Source organism: Peromyscus maniculatus, chromosome 4 (genome assembly GCF_049852395.1).
Source record: "Peromyscus maniculatus bairdii isolate BWxNUB_F1_BW_parent chromosome 4, HU_Pman_BW_mat_3.1, whole genome shotgun sequence".
Classification (NCBI taxonomy): Eukaryota; Metazoa; Chordata; class Mammalia; order Rodentia; family Cricetidae; genus Peromyscus; species Peromyscus maniculatus.
The window spans coordinates 106,738,477-106,762,738 of NC_134855.1; the positions used below are offsets into that span (position 1 = coordinate 106,738,477).

The window sequence follows — 24,262 nt, forward strand, 5'->3', positions numbered from 1 at the left end:
GGCTCTTCAGTGGTGCACTTCATCGTTTGACATGATAAGTAACTTCTTGGGTCCAGTAACATGAGACAGGTCTCCTGCGTAAGGTCCCTGCTAGCTCTGGTTCTGCCTCTCACAGAGAACCTAAACTCAGTTGTAGGTAGAAGGAAGCTGACCTTTTCTAACCTTGGCTAATATTTGACTTATTGTATTAGAGAGTATGGGGGCCATGGTTTTATCTTATCTGATACTTCCCCAGAGTTAGGTCTATTAAAAGATTAAATGTAGTAACTTGTAAGATTAGAACATTTTGGTAGTTCTGGATATAGCCCCAACAATTGACACTTAACCATTTTTTTTTCCCCCCTAGGAAATTATGACCAGATCTGAAATAGCTGAAAAAATGTTCTCTTCAGAAAAGATAATGTGACTGGGACCTGCAGTCGAGTGATGGGAAAAGCCTGTCTCATCAAAACTGACGGCTTCGCTAGGATACATGTTTTACTGTATTGTCTTGGAGGGCTGTGTATGCAGATAAAGAATTCAGGTGTGGGAGGGTCTGCCACCCTCATAAAGCCATCTTTAAAACTGACTCAGTCAGTTTAGTTGCCATTGTGTTGCCTGAATTTGGAAATAATCTGATAAGTCTTAACGATGTGTGCACAGATGCTGTTAGGTGACAGCCACAGAGATGCGGATTTGTGGTCTCGGTTTTCTGCAGAACAAAGATTCTGTAGCTGGGTGTGCTGGCACATGCCTGGCAGTCAAGTCTCTGTGAGTTCAAGGCCAGCCTGGTCTAGTTCCAGGACAACCAGAGAGAGCTACATAGTGAGACTCTGTCTCCAAAAACACACAGACAGCAAAAACAAAAAAAGACAAAAAAAGAAAAGAATCTCTGAATTCTCCTCCTCCCTCTCACCTTCGGGACCGAGTCTCCTGAGTGGTCCGCAGCAGTGTTCATCTTTTGTAGCGATAATTTTAGTCGATTTTTACACTGACGGGACTTACTGTTGGAACAGGGGACACTCATCCGTTGACGCTTGTCCCCTCTGTCGGTGTACACAGAGCTTTTATTTGTAAATACCACCATGCACTGCACGTCGTGGAGTCTGAGCTCGGGAACATGAGTGCACAGAGATGTCTGAGGGCATGTCCAAAGACTTGCAGGCCACGGGTACACATGCTGCTGCTAATTCCGCAGTGACCCCTGGCCATGTGGCTCCCCTAAAGCACTTTCTTCCAGCCCCTCGGTGCGCTGTTCCTTGTGAGTCTCGTGGGGACTTGCACATTCTCGGTGTTTCTGTTCTGTGATAAACATCTAATTATACCATGCATCAACATGTAATTAACCAGCCCTCAACCATATTTTACACCTTGTTTTGTTAAATTATGTTCATAATGTATGATTGAAAGTTTCTATTCTAATATTTTTAAATATAGAATGTTCTAGACTTGAAAGGCACTTGAATGTAGTGTGATGAAAATGTGAATGAATGCTCCTTTCATGACCAAAGATACCAGGCTAGTGGACTTTTAGTAATGAAAGGCAGGGTCTTATGGCTTTTCTCTGGAAAACTTCAGGCTTTGTGAATTAGAACAACTTGGAATAATTGAGAAAACATGAAAATCTGATGAGGAGCACTTCACCATAACCTGCAGTGATTCTCACTGTGACACAGCAACCAAACCTTTCTTTCAAAAGTCTACTCTCTGAGTTGATTTCCTGCGTACTCATTTCAGAGGGTTGGTAGAGATGTATTCTGAAGTTGTATCTCTGAAACCATGTTCCCCTAGTGAGCACTGGGAAACTGTGCAGTGTTGGCAGAGCTGGTGGAGAAAGGCCGGTTCACAGACCCACTGCTTCCTGGCGCTTCCCAGGGGAGAGGGGCCAGTTCAGCCATGCTGGGTCCATTGATCCTGCCACTTTCCACCATGGTGATGGGCTCCTGTCCACTCTGTTTCCCTGTGTGCTTGTCTGTTTTGGCTTTGGCATAGTCCACCTTCTGACCCGTTGTCTGAGAACTGAAGATGCCCTTGTGGGGGTGGGATTTGCAGGATGTTGCTGTGGCCCAGGCTGATGTTAGATTTGTGAATCTTAAGATTGCAGGCCCACTTACATTTGTATTTAATGCCCTTCCCTCACGGGGTGAGGCAGCTGACCTACAACCCATGTGACTGCAGGAGCTACACACTGAGTAGGGTGTGGTGGTGATGGTGGTGGGGGGGGTTGATGGCCGGAGAAATGCTTTTGACACCACCTCAGTAGTGTTTCTAAAAACAAAACAAGAAAAAACCGGGAAGACAGATGCTGATGCCTCTGGCATAGCTCGAGGCTGAAATGAACACTTCTCTTCCCATCTTACAGAGAGTGGAGTTTCATCTTAACGACCTCTCTAGAAATATTTTGGAAGGGTGCATGTGGTGTCTATTGCTTTTAGTGGTAATTGAGCAGGTGCTAATGTTCAGGGCCTGAGTTGAGTATTTCTTGGGGGGGCCTTCTTAGCCCAGCATGTGTCCCTGAACTGTCAGTGCAGTTCACAAGGACTGGGAGGTCCCCCAGGGCCGCCTTGCAGCTCCTCAGCCTCCTTCCCCATCTGCCCTGAGTCTCCAGACTGTCCGTCTTGGGACTGTCCCGGTGCCCAGCCCCGTTTGTTCAGGATGCTGTTGGATGGGCCTCTCTTTTAATCGAGCATTGTGAGGATAAGGCTTCTGTATTGTGCTCAAGATATCATGTTAGACGGTTCGTGTTAGATTTTGATGATGTATGAAGTTTGCTTGAGACATTTTTCATGATTTGAATTAGGTTAATATTTAAACATGTGCCTTCTGAGGAAGTTATTAATATTTCGATTAAGAATCAAGAGATGGACATTGTAAGCTTGGGAGATGGTAGGATGTCCCCATGCTTTTCTGTTTGTTTTTTGGATTTTGTTCGTGTCTTTTAACTTTTCCTATCCTGTGGAAAGTGCCACCTCTCCCTCTGGATTATGGCACATCATGTTCAGACTACTATAATGTCAAGATTAGGCTTGAAGTGTATAGACAAAGTTGATTTATATGCCCATTTTGAAGGAGATTTGGGGCTGTTGACCTGGCTGTCTATGACTGAAGCTGAGAGAGACTTGCTAGGTTTTGTCTCCTGTTCTGATACTCATGTCTGTGTGTGATTGACAGCATGCAGTTAGCAATACAAAACACCAAGCCTTACACCTATCAGAGGAAGTTTAATATATGAAATTCTGAGCATACAAATGTATATAAGTGACAAACCTAGATTTTTAAGGAAGTGTATGTTATAGGACAGGAACTTGATACTGTATTAAGTACTTTAGAACTAGGAAAACATTCATTCTTTGGGGAGAAAAACTTAGAGGTTAAAAATATACTGTCTATTTAAAAAGGTTAAATTATTATTTGGGAGAAATTTCTTTGAATATAGAATGCAATTTAAAGGACTTTGTTTGAAAAATTGTATTTTTGTGCCTTAATATTTGGGTTGGTTTTTTTTAATAAATTGCTTTCTGACATTTGGAGATTGTTTTCTGAGATTGTCTGTTAGTGCTGCCTCATGAAACTCTGTAGGAAATGCAGACTCCAGGAGATGGCAGGACAGAATTCTTCCAAAGAGGTACAGCTAAAAGTCAGAAGAACGTTCAACCTCAGGTGTGATGAAGCGGAACAGAATGGGGACTATTTAACTCAAGCTAATCTAAGTGTGTACACCTGTGTGTGCATTTGTACATATTCATGAACATGTGTGTGAGCGAGAGACCCGTCACCTCTCAGTCCTAATGAAATGAGAGTGCTCATTCATGATGGCATCATTGATTTGGTCTTTGTGAGAATGTTTAAGACCTTTGAATAATACCAATTCTCTTGATGTTTTCAAAGATGTCTGAAAATACAGAGGAAGGTTTCTGCACATACACACACACACACACACACACACACACACACACACACACACACAAGTAAAGACAAGCTAAATGTCAGCACTAGACAAGAATAGTGAGTGAATTGTGGCCAGTCCACCTCTTACAGGGTGGGTTCAGCTTCTGAGTGAAAATGAAGAATGTGTGATAACAGAAAGTACATAGATGAAGCATGAACAAGGGCACATCTGTGGAGGGATGAGTAGCCCGGTGTTGAGTGGCCCCACAGCTTGCACTGCTGTTGAGTTCCGGTCCCATAACCACAGCTGGGTTCCAGCCCTTCAGAAAATTAAAGTCAAAGCTATCTGGGGCTGGAGATGATGGCTCAGTGGTTAAGAGCACCTGTTCTTGCAGAGGACTTGGGTTTCCCCAGCACCCACATAGCAGCTTACAACTGTCTGTAACTCTGTTCCCAAAGGATCTGATGATGCCTTCCTCTGGCCTTAAAGCATTGCACATGTACATGCAAGCAAGAATTCAGACACATAAAATATGTAAATCTTTAAAAAAAAAAAAACAGATGGGGTTTTAAAAAGTTATCTGAACCAGGCATGCTGTGGGATGATCTGTATGGCAAATGTGTTGCTCTGATTGGTCAATAAATAAAACAATGATTGGCCAGTGGCCAGGCAGGAAGTATAGACGGGACTAACAGAGAGGAGAAAAGAAAGAACAGGAAGGCAGAAGGAATCACTGCCAGCCACCACCATGACAAGCAGAATGTGAAGATGCCGGTAAGCCACGAGCCACGTGGCAAGGTATAGATTTATGGAAATGGATTAATTTCTTTTTTTTTTTTTTTTTTTTTTTTTTTTCCCCGAGACAGGGTTTCTCTGTGTAGCTTTGCGCCTTTCCTGGAACTCACTTGGTAGCCCAGGCTGGCCTCGAACTCACAAAGATCCGCCTGGCTCTGCCTCCCGAGTGCTGGGATTAAAGGCATGCGCCACCACCGCCCGGCTGGAAATGGATTAATTTAAGCTATGAGAACAGTTAGCAAGAAGCCTGCCACGGGCCAGGCGTGGTGGCACACGCCTTTAATCCCAGCACTTGGGAGGCAGAGGCAGGCAGATCTCTGTGAGTTCGAGGCCAGCCTGGACTACCAAGTGAGCTCCAGGAAAGGTGCAAAGCTACACAGAGAAACCCTGTCTCGAAAAAACCAAAAAAAAAAAAAAAAAAAAGCCTGCCACGGCCATACAGTTTGTAAGCAATATAAGTCTCTGTGTTTACTTGGTTGAGTCTGAGCAGCTGTGGGACTGGCGGGTGACAAAGATTTGTCCTGACTGTGGGCAAGACAGGAAAACTCTAGCTACGCCAGGCATAGTGGCACACACTTAATCACAGCACTTGGGAGACAGAGGCAGGCGGGATCTCTGAGTTCAAGGCCAGCCTGATCTACAGAGTGAGTTCCAGGACAGCCAAAGCTGCACAGAGAAACCTTGTATTGACAAACGAAAATAAATAAATGTTATCTGGTCAAATAACAATTCTGGGGTGGTGAAGAGGTAGGAGGAGCAGAGTATGGCCCTGGAGGATCCCATAGTTTATTTCCATCTGTGGAAGCAAGACTGCATCCAGCCAGCAAAAGGCAAGGACATCCTGGAAACTTCAGAGTCTGGACCCTGAAGTGGTGGCCTTTGCTTCTGGGTATGTCTTACAGTCATATGGCCACACCAGTCTGCCAGTTAATGTAGAAAGTGACACAGTCATACGCCTGTCACTGCTCTAGTTCTGCAGGAGACAGACTAAAACTAGGCTGTTTGGGGGCAGTGGATTATGGGAGACGTGAAGCCCTGCCCCCTGCTTTCCTGTTTTCCTAATGTTTTTTAAAGGAAAGCACACTAAAAATAAATACATAAAACAGGGCAGTGCCTTAAGAAAAGGCATGTAAACTGGGTGGGGTGGTGCAGTCTTTAATCTCAGCACTCCAGAGGCAGAGGCAGGTGGATCTCAGTGAGTTGTTCAAGAACAACTTGTCCTACATAGAGAATTCTACATAGAGAATGCCAGCCAGAGTGATATAGTGAGACCTTGTCTCAAGAAAATACATGATATCAGAAAAAAAAGCCAGCGTGGCCTTAGGGCACAGGACTGAAGCACACTGTGCTGTAAGAAGCAGGTATGGGGACGCTTCACAGACATCCTCCCAGGTTTGAGCTGTGCTGGGGAAACCACACGGACAATCTCAGAGGAAAGCCTGAGCTGTTTTGACAACGGCAATAATCTTGGAGGGCCAGGAGTGTTTGCAGGGCTCCAGGCTTTGTTCACTGCTGTACCACCTGAGTTTCAAGGAGGTATATTTCTATAACTCGCCCCTTGGTTTAAAGGTGAGAACACTGAGCGTCACCCTCCTGGCAAAGCGAAGAGGCAAGCATCATCTAGCAGGAATTGTCTGTGAGCGACGGTCCTCACAGTCCTGGGAGAGGGAGAGTTTTATTTACTGGCTGGTCAGATGTGAAGGCAATACAAAAGGGCCTGCCTGGTGTGCAGCCTTCCTAAGGCAGCTGAGGTAGATGTGGAAGCTCCAGCTGAGACTGGGCCGTGGGGAGGCCGTGGCTAAGAAACTCCACCTGAAACATTCGTAGGTTGACCGACTCATATTGAAGGGAAGTTGCCCAGGACAAGCCCCCCTTAAGTGATCATGGATTCACAGTCAAATTCCTTCTACCACAGGCAGTCCTGAAGCTGAACTCAAAGGAAATAACCTTGACAGTAGTTGCTCAAAATCAGATTATAGGCAGGCAAACATACCCAAACTATTCAGCAGGTGGTGCCACACACCATCCCTGAAGAATTCGGTTTTCCTTTCCTGTAACCGGCTCATAAATGCATTTTTCCTTACTAAATGTCAGTCTGTGACTTTGAAGACGAAAGAAAAGACCTTAAAGACACGAAGATACAACATTTCAAAAAGTTTATTTTCTTTTATAGACGGGTTCTGTCTACACAGCCCTGGCTGCAAGGGAACCTACTCTATAGACCAGGCTGGCCGCAAACTCAGAGATCCGGCTGCCTCTGCCTCCTGAGTGCTGAGTTAAAGGTGTGTGCCATCATGCCCAGTGCTTGCTACATATTTAAATGTCAGACTTTCAAAATCTGTTTATTGGCATGAGTCCCTAGGTTCAATTCCTAGTACCACACACACAGAATAATGGAGGAAAGAGCTCTAAAGGGCAGGGTAGCCGGACACAGGTGCTGGAGGGGAGAAATGGGAAAGGGGGAAGGGGTAGTTTGAATGTAATTGGTCCCCATAAGCTCATAGGAAGTGCCATTATTAGGAGGTGTGGCTTTGTTGGAGTGGGTGTGGCCTTGTTGGAGGAAGTGTGTCACTGTGGAGGTGGGCTTTGAGGTTTCCTATGCTCAGGATACCGCCCAGTGTCTCAGTCCACTTCCTGTTGCCTGCACCATGTAGAAGTCTTGGCTACCTCTCCAGCACCATGTCTGCCTGCACACCACGTGTTCCACCATGATGATGATAATGGACTGAAACTCTGAAACTATTATCCACCACCTCAATTAAATGTTTTCCTTTATAAGAGTTGCTGTGGTCAGAGTGTCTCTTCACAGCAATAGAAACCCCAACTAAGACAAGGAGGCAGGAAGAATTTAGCTGGAAATGGGTGAGGGAGGCCAGGACAAAGGGAGAACGTGAGGAGGGATAAATAACATTAAGGTATTTGAAAAACCCTTAGAGAAGCGTAGTTTTATGTTAATTTAAAAATACACATTTTTATACACATATTAGATGATAGATTAGATAGATGGATAGACAGACTGACAGATAGATTTTGAATGGAATTATGTCATTTAGGGTAACAATTCTTTCCTCAAGAACCATAGACTATCTAACATAAACCTGAGTGCCAAGCATAGGAATTCTCCATTCAAACTGTTGGTTGGGGGAATCTAGAAGACTCCCAAAACAATATATGCTATTGCCATTACCCTTTGTTACCTTCCAGAACTTGGGGGTGAGACCTTATGGCCAAAGACACCACACACTTTGGAAACAGTACTTGCATGAATCCCCAGCTGGAAGTGACCAGAAGCCCCTTCCCTGGGGACTAACTCTTAGAGTAGGCAAAGTTGTTGTGCAAACTGCCAAGAGAGAAAAGCAATTGACAGTCCTACCCCTGTGTGACAGTTACAAAACACAACAATGACCCGCATGACAAAATATCTCTAACGTGCAACAGTGGCACTTGTGTCCTGGGGCTAACCAAGAGAGAAGCCACATACTTGGACATAAGGGCCACTCAATAGAGGGGACTTTGTACCTGATACTGTAAACCCAGCCAACTTCATTGTGAGGTCATTGGCCCTAGAGGAGAACATACTATTACCACTTTCCTAAACAAGTACAATTTATTTTATAAAAATATTTATTTTATTTTATGTGAATGGGCATTTTTGCTTGCATGTATGTCTATGTACACATGCATGCCTGGTGCCCACAGAGGCATAAGAGGGCATCAGGTCCCCTGGGACTGGAGTTACAGATGGCTGTTAGCTGACATGTGGGTGCTTGGAACTCAACCATTGTCCTTTGGGAGAATAATCAGTATTTCTAACCACTGAGACATTTCTCTAGCCCCTGATATAATTTCTAGCTGCATGCTAAGTACTTACCCTTGTACCAATAGGTAAGTTAGTTTTTACTCCTCATCAGGGAAGCTTCTTTTTGTAGTAGATAGAGACTATTACAGAAATCCACAGCTGGTCAGAGTTCAGAGAACCACTGACCACAAGGTACCCAGCCCTAACTGGTACAGCTACAACAGAACCCATACAATCTAAAACCCAGGAAATAATGTCAAAGAGAGTGCAGAAAGATTGTAAGAGCCAGAGGACCAGGGCACTTGCTATCGTATCTCATATATATGACAAGAAAACTGTAAATCTCAACAATATGATTGTCTAAACAAGACCTACACAATAACATGTCAACATCAGATGACATGCTGTTGTGGATAGGCGAAATTTCACAAGACTCCACTGTTAGGTAAAGAACTACAGGCAATTAATGGCTGTTGAGAGAAGGAGAATCAGTCTTCTCCAAGGATGAGCCTCCTGATAGGTCCCACGTGTTAAGCCTGTAAGACACATACATGCAAGGAACACTAAATGGACCCCACAGATTGTATTCATGTGTGTGAATGTAAATATAGATAACATTAATAATTAAAGAAGAGGTTATGATTTGAAAAGGAGTTGGGGGCACAGGAGGAGTTTCGGGGGAGAGGATGGGATAGAAATGTGAAAACAGTATTATCTATGCAATTCTCAAAAAAGAAAGTTAATGTTAAATGGTCTGCTCAACAAAATAAAGAACTATGGTGACATCAGGCAAAAAAGAAAAGATAAAAATGTCTGAAAGTTTGCAGTGGTGTTTGAATAGGAATGGCCCCCATTGGCTCATACATTTGAACACTTGGTGACACTGTTTGGAAAGGCTTAGATGTGCCCTTGTTGGAGGAAGTGTCACTGAGGGTGGCTTTTGAGGTTTCAAAAGACTCAGCCCATTCCCAGTGTCCTCTCTGCCCTGTGGTTGATAAGTTGCCATGGCCATGGTGTTTTATCACAGCAATAGAAAAGTAACTAAGACATCACCCTCAAAAATGGTAAAACATCAAACAGAACCTCAACTTAAAAAACAAAACCACAAAACTTTGGAAATTAACCAGTGTTATAACAACCCAAAGAGTGTTTACTCAAGAAAAATGGCTGTGTCAGTAAGAAGAGAAAGCAGGTGGCATTTGGGCTTGCCCAGGTCCCTGACTCTGCCCCCAGTTCAGCAGACGCCTCAAAAATACCAGATATCGTTCCCTGTACTCCTGAGTCGAATGAGTTGGAGGTCTGTTGAAGCTCCATTCCCAAAGATTGTCATTACGTGTGGAATATCCCTTGTCCAAGTTGTGTAGAACCAACAGTATTCCAAATTTGGGGGGGGGGGCATGTTTTGTTTTCGGGTATTGGAATTTTTACATATCCAGAATGAAGGATTTTGGTGGTAAAGCTCAAATCCCAACACAGAGTTCATTCATATTTCATATTCACCTTACACCGATGTACTGATGACGGCAAGAGTTATAGTGCACCTTCATTTTGACTGTAACCTATCACAGAGATCACGTGCGGAAAACCCTGATGGTGGGGTCGTCTTGGCACTCAAAAAGTTCTGGGTTTGGGAACGTTGTGAAGATTTTGGGGGTCCAAATTCTCAATCTGTATTAGACGTATCTGGCAATGCCCTAGATGACTAGAAAGACTTGTCTCATCTGAACCAATCAGGTCTTCCCCCTGCTAAACCTCTTCCCAGCTGATGCTTGTTTCAAAGGCTCATGGGTGCATGCTTTAGGGGCCTTGGTTTTGGGATGGCAACTGTGAATATGAAGGCTGTTGGGCTGTAAGTTTACTTCTAAAATTAAAATGTCCCATTCATTACCTCGGGCGCCCTGGCCCGAGACACAGGTTGGAGAGCACCCCTCACCCCACTTTTCATCTGGACAGTACTGGCGTTATGAGAAGAGTGAGGATTTGTTTGTTTTGTTTTGTTTGTTTTTTTAGGCCTATGGTAACCAGGTTTCTCATGACTGTGATGAATGCCTGTCAGAAACAAATGTAAAGGAGAGAGTTTATGGTTCATGGTTCCAGAGTTTTTAGCACAGTGTCAGGTGGATCCAATGCTTTGGGCCTGCGGTCAGACACAGTGGGAGAGTGTGCAGACTCACCTCATGGTGGCCAGGATGCAGGAAGAGATGGGTGAAAGAGGCTGAGAGAAGATGCGTCTTTGCCAGGACATTTCCCCAAAGGCCTACAAGCATCACCCACTTTCCTTAGATCCATCCCTTCCTAATAGTCCTTCCATGGATTGAATCCATCTGTGAATTAAACCTTGATTTGGCTTTCTAGTGGCCTCTGAATACGCCCTCAAAGGCACACTCAGAAGTTTTACTTATCACCTAGGTGTCTCTCAATCCAATTGAATTGACCATTAAGACTCAACATCTCAAGATGTGACCATCAAAGGGACATCCCTGATAGTCCTGTCTGAATTCATGATTCTGCTCCAGTGAGTACCGAAGTCTTGTTCCTCCTGGCCTACACTTCTGCCATTTTGGATTTCTCCTTCCTATGGTCTTTCTAGATGCTGGTTTCATCAGGGACAGATGGCTGGAGGTCTCAGAGGTTAGTACTGGCTTGTTCCTGCTGATCATTTGCCCGCTGTCCACTCCATGGCTCACTGTGGCAGTCCTGGTGTCAGCCCATGCCTGCCTGCCCTGCACAGTGGGAGGCTGCACATCCAGAAGAGGGTGTCGCCTGGTCTGGAAGGGCTTCTTCCACATCTTCTTCCTTCACCTAGCAGGCCTAAGTATGGCCTTGGGGGACTGAGGTTAACATCTTGGGGAATCAAAGAGGCAGAAGCAGACCCAAACATATGAGGCATGTGTAGTCAGTCTGTCTCTGTACCACCAGGCCCCAAATCATGATACAGAGGCTTATTATTAATTATGAAAGCTCAGCCTTAGCTTAGGCTTTTTTTTCTAGCTAGCTCTTATAAAATTAACCCATTTCTATTCATCTACATGCTGCTATGTGGCTTGTGGATTTTATCTCTCCTCCTGCTTGTCCTGCTTCCTCTCCATTTCCTCTGGTGTCTCCTCCATGCCTAGATTCATCTCTTCTTCTTTTCTCTCTGCCCAGAAGTCCTGCCTAACCTCTTCCTGTCTAGCTATTGGCCATTCAGCTCTTTATTAAGCCAATCAGAAGGCACCTTGGCAAAGACATCTCTTCATAGTGCATAAAAAGATTATTCTACAGCATGGTGTTTGCAGGTAAATAGGGCACTTCCACCTCTCTCATCCCCACCCAGCCTGAAATCCAGCCCCCCTGAGACAAATACTTGAAGAAATTTGAAATACAGTCAACAAGCTGGAAGAAACGGTGTCCTAAAACCAAAGCATGAGGTTGATGTCTGGAGCCAGAAATTTCTCCGGTCCTGCTCAGCCCTGCAGTCAGGATGAATCTCTCCCACCTGAGTCCCACAGCTGCTTGGTCCCAGGTAAACACACAGAGGCTTACATTATTTATAAACTGTATGGCCTATGGGTCAGGCTTCTTGTTAGCTAGCTCTCATAACTTAACACATTTCCTTGGCATTACCAGTCTGTTGGCATCTTGTTGCTCCTTGGGTGGCGGGCTGGCATCTGTCCTGACTCCAACCTTCAGTCTGAATGTGCTGCCTAACCTTATCCTGCTCTGCCATAGGCCAATGCAGCTTTCTTTATCAACCATTCAGAGCAACACATATTCACAGTATACAGAAAGACATCCCACAGCAGATGTCTAAATAGAAAGTATTAATAAAAAAAATGACAATTATAGCTGGGCAGTGGTGACACACACCTTTAATCCCAGCACTTGGCATGCAGAGCCAGGCGGATCTCTGTGAGTTCAAGGCCAACCTGTTCTACAGACTGAGATCCAGGACAGGTACCAAATTACACAGAGAAACCCTGTCTGGAAAAATCAAAAAAAAAAAAAAAAAGATGACAATTATAAAAACATGCCAAGTGGAAATTGTAGTGCTGGAGAGTAACTAAAGTAAATTAATTAATACCCAAGCAGATTTGTTGGACAGAGAAAATAATCAGTGGCTTGAATATTGGCCAGTTTCTGTTACTCTGTCTGAGAAACAAAGAGAAAATAATAGAATGAAGAAAACCCACAGGGTCTTGGAGACTGGTGTGGCAACGCACACACATGAACACACCAGGAGATAGACCACTTATGAACACACACACACATGAACACACCAGGAGACAGAGCACTTACACACACACACACATGAACACACCAGGAGACAGCACACTTACACACACACACACATGAACACACATGAACACACCAGGAGACAGAGCACTTACACACACACACACACACACACACACACACACACATGAACACACCAGGAGACAGAGCACTTACACACACACACATACACACATGAACACACCAAGAGACAGAGCAGGAGGGAGGCAGAAGAATATTTGGAGAAACAATGGCTTAAAAAATAACAATCTGCCCAGCTCAGATGATTAATAAATTTCTGTAAAATAAACTCAGTGACTCATACGAAATACAGCATCATCAAATGGCAAAGGCAAAGGTAAGATTTTTTTTTAATTGTTTTACGCTTTGTTCACTTTTTGTTTGTTGTGGGTTGAGGGTGTGTGTGTGTGTGTGTGTGTGTGTGTGTATGTGTGTGTGTGTGTGTGTGTGTGTGTGTGTGTGTGTGTGTGTCAGAGGACAACTTGCAGGAGTCGGTTCTCTCTTTTTACCATGTAATTCCCAGAGATCAAGCTCATGTTGTCAGATCTGGCAGCCAGCAAACACCTTTACCCTCTGACCCATCTCTCCAACTCCAAAGATAGAATTCGGGTTTTAAAATGTATCTTTATTTATCTACATATTATTGTTTTAAATATATAATATTTGTATTAATTCATTGAGAATTTTGTACAATGTATCTTGATCACATTCATCCCCCACTGCTCCCCAACTCCTCCCATACCCACCCCTTCTCCATACCCCCACCACCTCCTCCCTACTCCTCTAATACTTCCTGTCTTTTTTCTTTTTAGAAGAGACTGTCTCAAAGTAGATGTTCCGATCCTGTGACTCCTACAATCTTTTCCTCTCCTATGATGTTCCCTGAGCCTTAGGAGTTGTGTTATAAAGTCTTGACTGGGGACACACCCCCCACAGTCAGGTGATCTTTTCGGACAATGTGTAGCTTTCTATAATGTCTCCACTTGCTGCAAAAAGAAGCCTCCTTGATGAAGGATAAGAGCTGCACTTATCCGTGAGGATTAGGAAAACTATTTAGGATGCAGTTAGCAATTATACTGGTGTAGGAGGCTGGCAGTAGTAGGGTCTCTGTAGGAGGAGTTTTTTGTAGAGACAGCCAGCTCCCCAATAAACGCACAGACTTAATATTAATTAGAAATGAAAGGTTATTCCACAGCACTCCTCAGATCTCATGGCCTCTCTAGACACAGGTAGTTGACTAGTTTACAGTGCTGGGTGTGGATTCCTCCCTGTTGAGCCAGCCTGAAGTCCAATTAGACAGCTCTTTGTTTGCCCCCAGGACGTAAGAACCACTGTTGCCCTTTCAGAACATCTTGCCGCACTGATGATCGTTGTTGCGGTCTGTGGGTGCTTACCACTGATAAGACTAGTGATTGCCTCTCTCCCTCGGCAGTGTGATGGCTCCATCCGATGCTATGAGAGCTAGTCCCCAGGGAGGAAATTTCCAGGACAATTTCAGCTCCATTCCTTAAAATTCTGTGTCCACCATGTGTGGTATCCTCAGCAGTAGAGTCTCTTCCTGGGAGGCACCAAGGACAACAGCAACAGCCTCTATTGTCTGGGGAGTCTCTCAGACTCTCATGACTAACAGCTCAAAAGGAAGTGTCCCATGCCCGGCCCTGGGGTTTTTGTTAGCTAGTCTGTGATTTTTAGGGGAGGGAGCATTATTATCCCAAGTGATGTAACTTCAATTAAATGATAGATGGTAGGTAGGTAGGTAGATAGATAGATAGATAGATAGATAGATAGATAGATAGATAGATAGATAGATAGATGATAGATAGATAGATAATAGATAGATAGATGGATAGATAGATAGAATAGAGAGATGAGAGAGAGAGAGATGTGTGTCACATAACTTTAAGTAAACATAAAATAATTTCCTGTGACTTCTTCAACCATCCATAGTGTTATTTATACTAACACCTTTATCATGTCTGACTCTTTATTATTTAGGATGCCTTAATATGTGGTGGTATTGTGTTCCCCAAAATATATTTTGGGGAACACCCTAATAAACTTATCTGGGGTCAGAGACAGAACAGTCACTAGATACAAAGGCAAGAAAATGGTGGCACTCACACCTTTAATCCTAGTGTTCCAGAGGTGGAAATTCCTCTGGATCTCCGTGAGTTCAAGGCCACATTGGAAACAGCCAGGCATGGTGACTCACACCTTTAATCCCAGAAAGCCAGCCTTTAATCCCAGGGAGTGGTGGTAGAAAGCAGAAAGGTATATAAGGCATGAGGACCAGAAACTAGAAGTCTTTGGCTGGTTAAACATTTTGGCCTGGTTAAGCATTCAGGCTTTTGAGCAGCAATTCATCTGAGGCCCATTCTGGATGAGGACATAGAGAAGTTTCCAGTCTGAGGAAATAGGACCAGCTGAGAAGTTGGCCAGGGGAGGTTAGCTGTGGTTTGTTCTGTCTCTCTGACCATCCAGCATTTCACCCCAATAACTGGCCCCGGGGTTTGGTTTTATTAATAAGAACTGTTAAGATTCCTGCTACGTTATTAAATCTGATAAATGTTTTTATTCTCATATAAATGAGGAAAGAGATTTCTGCAAAGAATTGGAGTGTTGCAAGTCCCCCTTGGTACGTGCAGGTGATGAGGTTTGGCTCAGGCCTTTGTGACTCCAAGAACTACATTATCCACAACTGAGCCCACTACTCTGCCCCTTCCACAGACATTTAGACTTCATTGTGGAATGGCATTTGTGGATTTTCAAAGCCTCTCTTCCCTTGGCAGACACTGAATGATGCTTGGTCTATAATTATGACACAATGAAGTCTGGCTTTTTTTTTTTTTTAACAGCATTCATCTTGTAAGATTGGAAATCGTCTTCAGGGCATGGCCAGCAGCTTCTGCTGTCTGTGCTGATGTACACAGGCAGACAATGTCTTCAATGTTCTACACGGGACTGCATGGTTGCTGGCCGAATCTCTGGATATAATGTGTAAGCATAATGTAGTGCCTGGCTCAGGCCCAGGCCTGGAGTTGGCACTTGATAAATATTTGTATAATGAAGGAATTGGATGAAGTCATGGCTCTCCTGCTGAGTGATCCCTCCCTCCTCTTGCCCTGGCATCCCCGGTCAGACTAACATGCCAGCTTTGTTCCTGTGACCGTTCGGACTAGCTTCTGAGAGGCTTGATGCCACTGAGAGCCACGGACAGATGCGGAGCTGTGACTGTGCCAGCAGTAAGACTGGGTCACGGATGGATCAGGAGGAAAGCATCACGATGTGGGCACCCTACGAGACCCTGAGGGCTTCACAGGACAGCCCTGGAATCACCGTTTTCCATTGCATGCTGCCAGTGGCCAGGCATACATACATCAACACAGATTTCTACAACAAATCTTTCTCTTTTAGCCAGGGGTGGTGTGGCTTCTGTAACCATAGCCTGGGCTACCTAGCAAGAGCCTGTCAGCTATAAATAAATGAAGTTTAAGTGCTGAGGGATGGTTTGTGCGGTTAAAATGCTTTACTTTGTAAGCATGAGGGCCTGAGTTCGAGCCCCAGAACCCACACATATAAGCCAGGGCGTGGCGGGGCACACTTCTAATCCCAGTGTTTCGGAGGCAAAGACTGAATCCTGGGGCCAGCCAGCCTAGCTTATTTGGCAAATTCCAGGCCAATGAGAGATCCTGTGTCCAAAGAAAAAGGTATAAAGGAGTTTATCTTTGACAGAGAGAGAGAGAGAGAGAGAGAGAGAGAGAGAGAGAGAGAGAGAATATTAATAAAAATTAAAATCCAACCTCCTTCTTCTTTCTTTGCATTCTCATATCACACAGGAAACTGGGGACATTACAGCATCGCCTGTGTAGCCCAGGCTGGCTTCAAGCTCACTATGTAGCTGAGGATGTCCTTGAACTTTAGAACTTCTTACTTCCACCTCCAAGTGCTGGTTTTATAGGTGTGTGCTCCCACACCTGGCTTGTGCGGTGCTGGGGAGTCAATCCAGGTCTTCCATGTTAGTCAGGTACCCTACCAACTGCTGCACTCTTAGCCCCTAGAGCCCTTTCTTTCATTAAAAATAAATCATATTCATTTTATTTATTTATTTTGCACTCTCTTGAACATGATGGCATTCATGGGTAGGGTGGGGAACAACCTGTGGAATTTGGTTCTGTCCTACTGTGTAGATTCAAAGGATCGAATTCAGGTCATCAACCTCAGTGACAAGAACCTTTGTCTGCCAAGTCATCTCACTGGCGCCAAAACAGCCCACCAGTTTCCTCAATAGAGAGGAAATAGAGAGAGCAAACTAGCTGGTATGACCATTTATTAGGCCAGTGGGAAGCCCTAACTGAAGAACTTATTTTCAGAGCCACTGCCTTTTTAGATTTAGATCATACTCATTTGTGTATGAGTGTTTTGCCTGTATGCGTACCACATGCATGCCAGGTGCCACAAAAGCCAAAAGAGGATGTTGAATCCCCTGGAACTGGAAGGAGGGATGGTTATGAGCCATCATGTGGGCAGTGGGAACTGAACCCAGGTCCTCTGCAAGAGCAGCAAGTGCTCTAAACCACTGAGCATTGCTCCAGCTGCTAGCCACTTTTGAAATAGTCTTGGCAAGTTCTGCTGGTGGGGCATCTGCTTTGGGTACCACCTAAGGACACAGAGAAAGGCAGCCAGACCTCAGAAAACCGATTCTGATGAACCCTGAGCACCAAAGGAGTCAGCCACAGGACAAAGGTCCCAAATGGAAGTTAGCAAACAGGGACAACAAAAAAAGCAAAAGTTCCCGTTGACTTTTAGAAACATCAGAAAAGCAAAAACGTCGACAAGCCCGAGGCATCTGTGTCACTTTAAGTAAAATTGCTGAAGTCTTGAGATTCCTAAAAGTAAAGAGAGGACTAGGTCAAGATGGAATGTCCTGGAAGCACTTTTCTGAGAGGGGACATTTAGAATTGAACCTACATTCCCCAGGCTGGTCACTAACCATGCGGTCTTTTATTTGCCTTTTACTGTAACAAGAGGCAACTGAAAGAGGAAGCATTTCTTCAGGCTCATGGGTTGAGTGTAGCATGGAGAAGGATGCAGGTCATCTGGCTTCTGCTTTCTCCACTCTTCCTCAGTCCGGGGACCCCCAGCCCAGGGGATGGTGCCGCCCCCACATTCAGACTGGGTCTTCTCTCCTAATTTAACCTCTCTGGGAACACACTCTTTGACGTGCCTAGAGGTGTATCTCCTAGGTGATTTCAAACCTTGTCAAGCTGACAAAGGAGATTAACCACCAGATACTTTGTTTCATTCTCTTCCTCTGTGAGATCTGGTCTGTTGAATGACTCCGAGGAGAGGGCAACAGGAGAGAAAAGAGGACTTGCTTACATCTGCCCAGCCTCTAGTGTCCAGTATGCAACCAGAGCCAACTAAGAGTGCTTGGAGGTTGCCATGTAAATACAGGGTAGGATAAAACTCAAATAGCCACTCCAAGCAGAATGAAACCTTTCATTCATAGGAGGTAAGCGCAGCCAGGAAACCGGTAGTTCTCTCATAGACAGCAGACACATTGGAGACTGACACGAACCCCATCATCTCGATGTGCTACTCTGGTTTGGCTGCTGTCCTTTTCTCTCTACCTGGACAGTGACAAGCTGTGTTCTGACTAGGTCGCCCTGCAAGACTTCCAAAGCACAAGCACATGGACTTTGCTCTGCTTCAGGGAGCCAGAGGAAACAGTTCAGTGGGATTTGTTGGGCAGCTAAAACTTGGGTGGTCCCCAGGCCCCATGCCCAATGCCCCACGCTCCATGCTTTCCAGGGAACTGGCCATAGTCATATTTTGAACTCCCTCCTCGGTATGGTAGTATTAGGAGATGTGGCCTTAGGATATTTCTGAAATAGATCACTATAATGTTGTTATAAAAGAGGCCTTATATAGGGTGGGGATGGCACATGCCTTTAATCCCAGCACTCAGGAGGTAGAGGCAGGTGGAACTCTGAGTTCAAGTCTAGACTGGTCTACAGAATAAGTTCCAGGGCAGCCAGGGCTACATAGAGAAACCCTGTCTTGAAACACCCCCACCTGCCTCCCCCCAAAAGAGCTCCCCTGCCTGTTCTCACAAGTGAGGATGAAGTAAGCCCTCATCACCACCAAATCTTCCAATAAATACCTAGATCTTGACTTCCTAGCTCCGAGTCTCGAGGCACATGTTTATGTTGTTATACACTGCCTAGTCTGTGATACTTGGTTATAGGAGCCCTCACAGGCCGAGAGAGGACACCCGGCTTGCCTTTTTGATTTCTATTGGAAAACAGCTCCAGGTCAGGGACTGTGAGCTTCAGAACCATTCTGTACAATCAGAGTGAGCTACACAAAACGTTCTTCCAGGGAGAGCTGCATTTTCCGTGGGTAGAGGTCTGAAGCACCTGGTTCACCCACAGCCTGGGTGCAGAGACTTTAGCTTCGAGCCTGTCCATCCCAGGGCTGTTACCTACAAGACCTTAGTGAGGTTCTGTTACTGGGCCTCTACCTGAAACTCTTGGGAAACAGACTGCATGCTAGAAGGCAGGCTGGAGATTCTTAGTCACTGGACATGCGTGCTCCTAAAACCTTGGGGAGCACTATTTTTGAAAATTTTAAGCTTAAAGTAATTCTTTGCTATAAATATAATTTTACCATTTATTAAAGACAAAGGGAAATTTGGTGTGCTTATTTTTTTCACATGAAGAACGAAATCTTGTCTGAATATCTGATATTAAAGAATGAGATGCATTTTTGACACTTTTTTCCAAATTGATTGATAGTTTGATATTGTAATTGTCATACCAAGAACACCACCTCGCATAAATATGTAGTACAAAGTGGCAGAAAATTTTGTATGCACAGTAAAATCACTTCATTTCATAACAGAAATAGTCTTAGATCTGAATCGAGTGTCTTAGGTGTCTCAGGCAGGTTCATTCGTGTGGTGCCCAGGGACAACTGACCAGCACCAGTTATGGAGACCAAGGACACCTTGGATTCATTATATTTGATTCTGAATTAACTTTTGGTCTTCTGTTTTTACCATTTGCTAAATTCAGCAACTCAACTTGCATATTGCAGCCCAAAGTTTAAGAAGACATATTCCATCCTAGGCCAAGTTTATGGAACGGCTCTTCCCGCCACACTAGCCTTGTTCTCTGCTGTCCTGGAGGAAGGTGTCCCTTGTGTGGGCTTTGAGGTAGGATAGACCGAAGTTTGGCTCATCAATTAGCCACGTGTAGCTGGCGGAAGCCTGGGTCGCTCCCGGTGGGAAGTGGGGGCCGTGGGCAGTAGGGCAGTCCAGGGTGGGCACCGGCCACCCTTGGTGGCGCCCGGCCTCCTCCCGGAGTCGCGGCTTGGGCGCGCTCCCAGGCGCATTCCAGGCTCTGCAGCCCCTCCTCTCTCGGCCTCCGCCACGGGGCTGGCGCCTCCCCGCGTCGCCCGGACGGTCTCGTGCAGGCGGCTGCGGACGCTGGTGGCCGCGGGAGCTGCAAGAGACCCGTGCACCGCGCGGACTCAAGGTCGGCCAGGGAACAGCGACCTGCCTTCCTCAGCAGCCAGGTTGTGCTGGGCAAGATGGGGCCCGGCTCTCCGCGCGCGCTCGTCCTTCTCCTGCTGCTCCTCGCCCGCCCCGGAGCGCGGGCTTCCCAGGTCAGTGTCCCCCGCTGCCCCTCCCGGGGTCCGGCTTCCCGAGGAGGTAACGCCGAGGCTGGGACATGCTACGTTCCACTCATGTGCTGGAGTTGAGGGCTTGAAGCGGAATCTCGGGCTGGGGTTCGTTTGTTGGGAGAGAGGAGTGGGGTCCCCCATCTGTCATCGCGACCTGGGAGGATCTGAGCTGCTGCAGCCCAGCAGGGGAAGGCGTGGGAATCGCGGGCAGGGGAGAGTTGCCCTGGGACTTGTGAGGCATTGGTCTTTTGTGGGTCTCGGTGAGAACACCTGGCCGCCCAGTTCTGTTAGAGAATGTTCTCGCCCTCCAAACTCAGCATTTACATTTCTAACTGAAATAGTCTTGCTGCCACCACACCTTCATCGTTCTCAGAACTTCTTGGTTTTGGCCTGGAGGATCCTCAGGTGGTCTTATTCTGAGCACCTGTGGCCTTAGGGTTGCAATTACATTTTCTTATTCATATGGGCAGCGGCAGTTTTTCCTTTCTTTTCTTTCTTTCTTTCTTTTTTTTTTTTTGTCATTTATGTGTCCGAATCCCACTGTGTAATTACTTGATCAGATTCTTTTTCTTTCTTTCTCTCTCTCTTCCTTCCTTTCTTTCTATCTTTCTTTTTTACATTAACCATTGGAAACTGATTTTTACAATTAAAAATGTAAATGAAAATTCATTTTAGGGACTTGGTATTGCCAGGTTCCTGGTTCCAGTAGCCAGAGCAGTCTCCTTTACCCCTGTGAATATCCTGGCGGAGGAGCAGGCCGCCAGCTTCCCATGCCAATAGCATCATAAACAGCTGTAGGATGTGGAGGGATGCTGGGTGCCTGCTGCATGTCAAGATCCTTGCTGGTCTTCCAAGCCTTCTAGAAGGCCACACAGTCAGGGGGAGTGCTAGGAATTCTGTCTGCGGTTGGACTCTGACCTCCTGATCCTTGTCCACACTGCATGTCTTGAAGCTAAAGGCAAGCTTGCCCCGGGGTTACTGAGAAGCCCCCCTGGGGTGCAGCAAGCGTTTCCAGACCTGAAGAATTTGGTTTAGATCAGACCTGCTCATGTTCGTGCAGAAGAAGGTAAGGAGTAGGCGTCACAGGAAGCAGCTGAACAGCCAAATGGCAGAGGCCCAGCCTGGGGCTACAGCGAACCCACCCACAAGAGCAATGGGATCGCCCGTTTTGCAGATTACAAAACCAAACTAAACCTTCATCCCATGCTCAATGCCAGAAGCACAGAAGATACATCTCTGATGGGCTTCTCCACCCCAGGCTGCCAAGGGACAGGACACGAGAGAGGAGATGTTCTAGAGCTCCACCATCTCCTGGTCTCAGCAGGGTGGGCATCTGTCACATGAGGTTACATGGGAAATAGTGGGATCGGGGCAATTGGTGAATCTGGTGTAGAGGCAGCATGGAGCGTGTCTCAGCTGGACCGTGTGCCAGAGTTACTGAGATCCGATCCCTTCCCCGCCCTGGCCAGCTTTTTCTCGTGCCCTTACTGCTCAGTATTGCCTTTTTTTTTTTTTTTTTTTTTTTTTTTTTTTTTTTTTTTTTGGTTTTTCGAGACAGGGTTTCTCTGTGTAGCTTTGCGCCTTTCCTGGAACTCACTTGGTAGCCCAGGCTGGCCTCGAACTCACAGAGATCCACCTGCCTCTGCCTCCTGGGTGCTAGGATTAAAGGTGTTCGCCACCACCGCCCGGCATCAGTATTGCCTTCTTTATCGGCAAAACATTTGCTGCAGGTGAGGTCAAAGGAAGCAAAAAGGATCAGCCATAGATGTCTGTTTCCAAGTTCTAGTGAAATTAAGACGGGCGGTGGTGGCGCACGCCTTTAATCCCAGCACCCAGGAGGCAGAGGCAGGCGGAGCTCTGTGAGGTCCAGGCCAGCCTGGGCTACAGAGTAAGTTCAGGACAGCCAGGGCTGTTACACAGACAAACCCTTTCTGGAGAAGGGGAGGAGGGGGAGTGGGGAGGGGAGGAGGTTCTAGAAAAAAATTGACTAAGTTTGTGGTTGGGACTACCTCGGCCTTCCAGCTCCAGGCTGGGCAAACCCAAGGAAAGAACCACAGGAAGTCTCCGTGTTACCAGGTTCTTTCTCATCTTTCAGATCTGTGCTCTGATAAGCACATCTTTGCAGAGGCTTCCTGGCCCCCTACTCTACATAGATTCCTCCCTGCATCTGTTTTTTGTTTGTTTGTTTGTTTGTTTGTTTGTTTGTTTGTTTTTTCTGCCTTGGTCTCCTGAAGGGCAGATCAACACTGACCAGTGCCAGGGAGTCTCTGGGTAGATCTTGGCTGTCCATAACAGGACCCAAGAGACTTCTAGAAGTCCTGATAACAGCCTTACCTCCAAAGGCAGCTCCAAAGTTTGGGTAATTCTTACAGTGAAAATGCCTGAGACCCAGAGCAAGGCCAGCTCTCAGAGTCACAGTGTGGAGTCAGTTACAGCTCAGGAGAGGTTGAGGTCAGGTTGAGACTTCACAGTGGACTCAGTATGGGACTTATGAGAAACTAAAGTGACATGGTGTACCTGGTGTCTACCTGACAGTATAAACCCCCGAGGCTCTCAGATCCAGCGATGAGACCTCCGGGCAAGCAGAAAGAATGGAGCTTACCCACAGGATCGCCTCTTTTCATGGAGGAGATTGGCTAAGATGGGCAAGGGATGTCAGAAGCCAGAGGGCCACCAAGTGGAGCCATTGTGAGCTCCTGTGGAGGAGCCCTGTCCGGGGTTCCTCTGTGCCTGTAAATGTTCTCATTTTGCTGTCTTCTGTGACATCTAAGAGTGACATTATAGGTGTGTATCTGTGTGAGTGTGTAAGTGCATAAATATGTCTGTGAATTCACAATTGCCTTGTGTGTGATGAAAATAAATGAGTGTTTGCATATGTCAGAGCATGTGAAGGAGTGTGTGTTATTCTGTGTGTATATGAATGCATGGTTGTGTATGTGGTGGTGGGTATATGTGTGTGCATGAGTGGAGATATGTGTGTATGAATGTGTGTACATACGTCAAAGTACATACTGTGCGTTATCATGCGTCTATGTGGTGAAAGCATGGCTATATGAAATGGTGGTATTCTGGTTTGCCATCTATTGCTATGATAAAACACTGACCAAAACCAGTTTGGTGTCACTGTATTGACAAATACTGTCCCGTTTAGGGATGAACACACTTTATGGGTTCACCTATAGAACAACATCCGTGGTGTCATTTCTAGATTTTGGCTATCATGAACAGAGCATCATGGGTCAGGGGAGGGAGCCGGCTCAGCAAGTAAAAGCAGTTGCCATTTAAGGCTGGATGAGCAGTCGGCATCGTGGCACACTCCTTCAGTCCCAGCACTCGGGAGGATCCCTGTGAGTTCGAGGCTAACCTGATTTACAAAGCACATTTCAGGACAACCAGGGCTGTTACATAGAGAAACCCTGTCTCAAAAAACAAAACAAAACAAAACAAACAAAAAAATAAATAAACACACACAAATAAATAAATAAACAAACATTTTTTAAAAGCTTTGCACAGAATTTTGCATAATATAAATTTTCTTTTCTCCAGTGCTGCTTTGTAAGTGTGATGATAGAAATTCAGGTCCCTGAGCCCATAAACACTGGGCGGGTGTGGTGACTGGCTCCCTGATGGCCTCAGCTCATGGGAGGGAGAGGTGGGGGATCTTCAGGGTAAGCGGATAGCCAAAGGAGCCAAAGTGGCATGCTCCAGGTTCATCAAGAGACCCCTTCTCAATATATAGGATGGAGAGCAACTAAGGAAGACACCCAAGGTCAACCTTGTACCTCTGTATGCACACACACACACACACACACACACACACACAATGATTCAAATGGTGT

The 24,262-nt window shown here is 45.7% G+C and overlaps 2 protein-coding genes across 3 annotated transcripts in view; both read left to right on the plus strand.

Annotated features, from left to right (window-relative positions):
• Window positions 1–3,509, plus strand: part of Tmem87b (transmembrane protein 87B) — a 43,418-nt gene extending 39,909 nt beyond the window's left edge. For both annotated transcript variants that reach the window (XM_042276207.2, XM_076570614.1), the window contains exon 19: window positions 347–3,509. In XM_042276207.2, coding sequence (XP_042132141.1) covers window positions 347–406 — 60 coding nt within the window. In that variant the 3' untranslated portion in view covers window positions 407–3,509. The remainder of the gene's footprint in view (window positions 1–346) is intronic.
• Window positions 3,510–20,183: 16,674 nt separating this feature from the next.
• Fbln7 (fibulin 7) overlaps window positions 20,184–24,262 on the plus strand; it is a 40,764-nt gene continuing 36,685 nt past the window's right edge. The window contains exon 1 of the mRNA XM_042276210.2: window positions 20,184–20,405. Coding sequence (XP_042132144.2) covers window positions 20,331–20,405 — 75 coding nt within the window. The 5' untranslated portion in view covers window positions 20,184–20,330. The remainder of the gene's footprint in view (window positions 20,406–24,262) is intronic.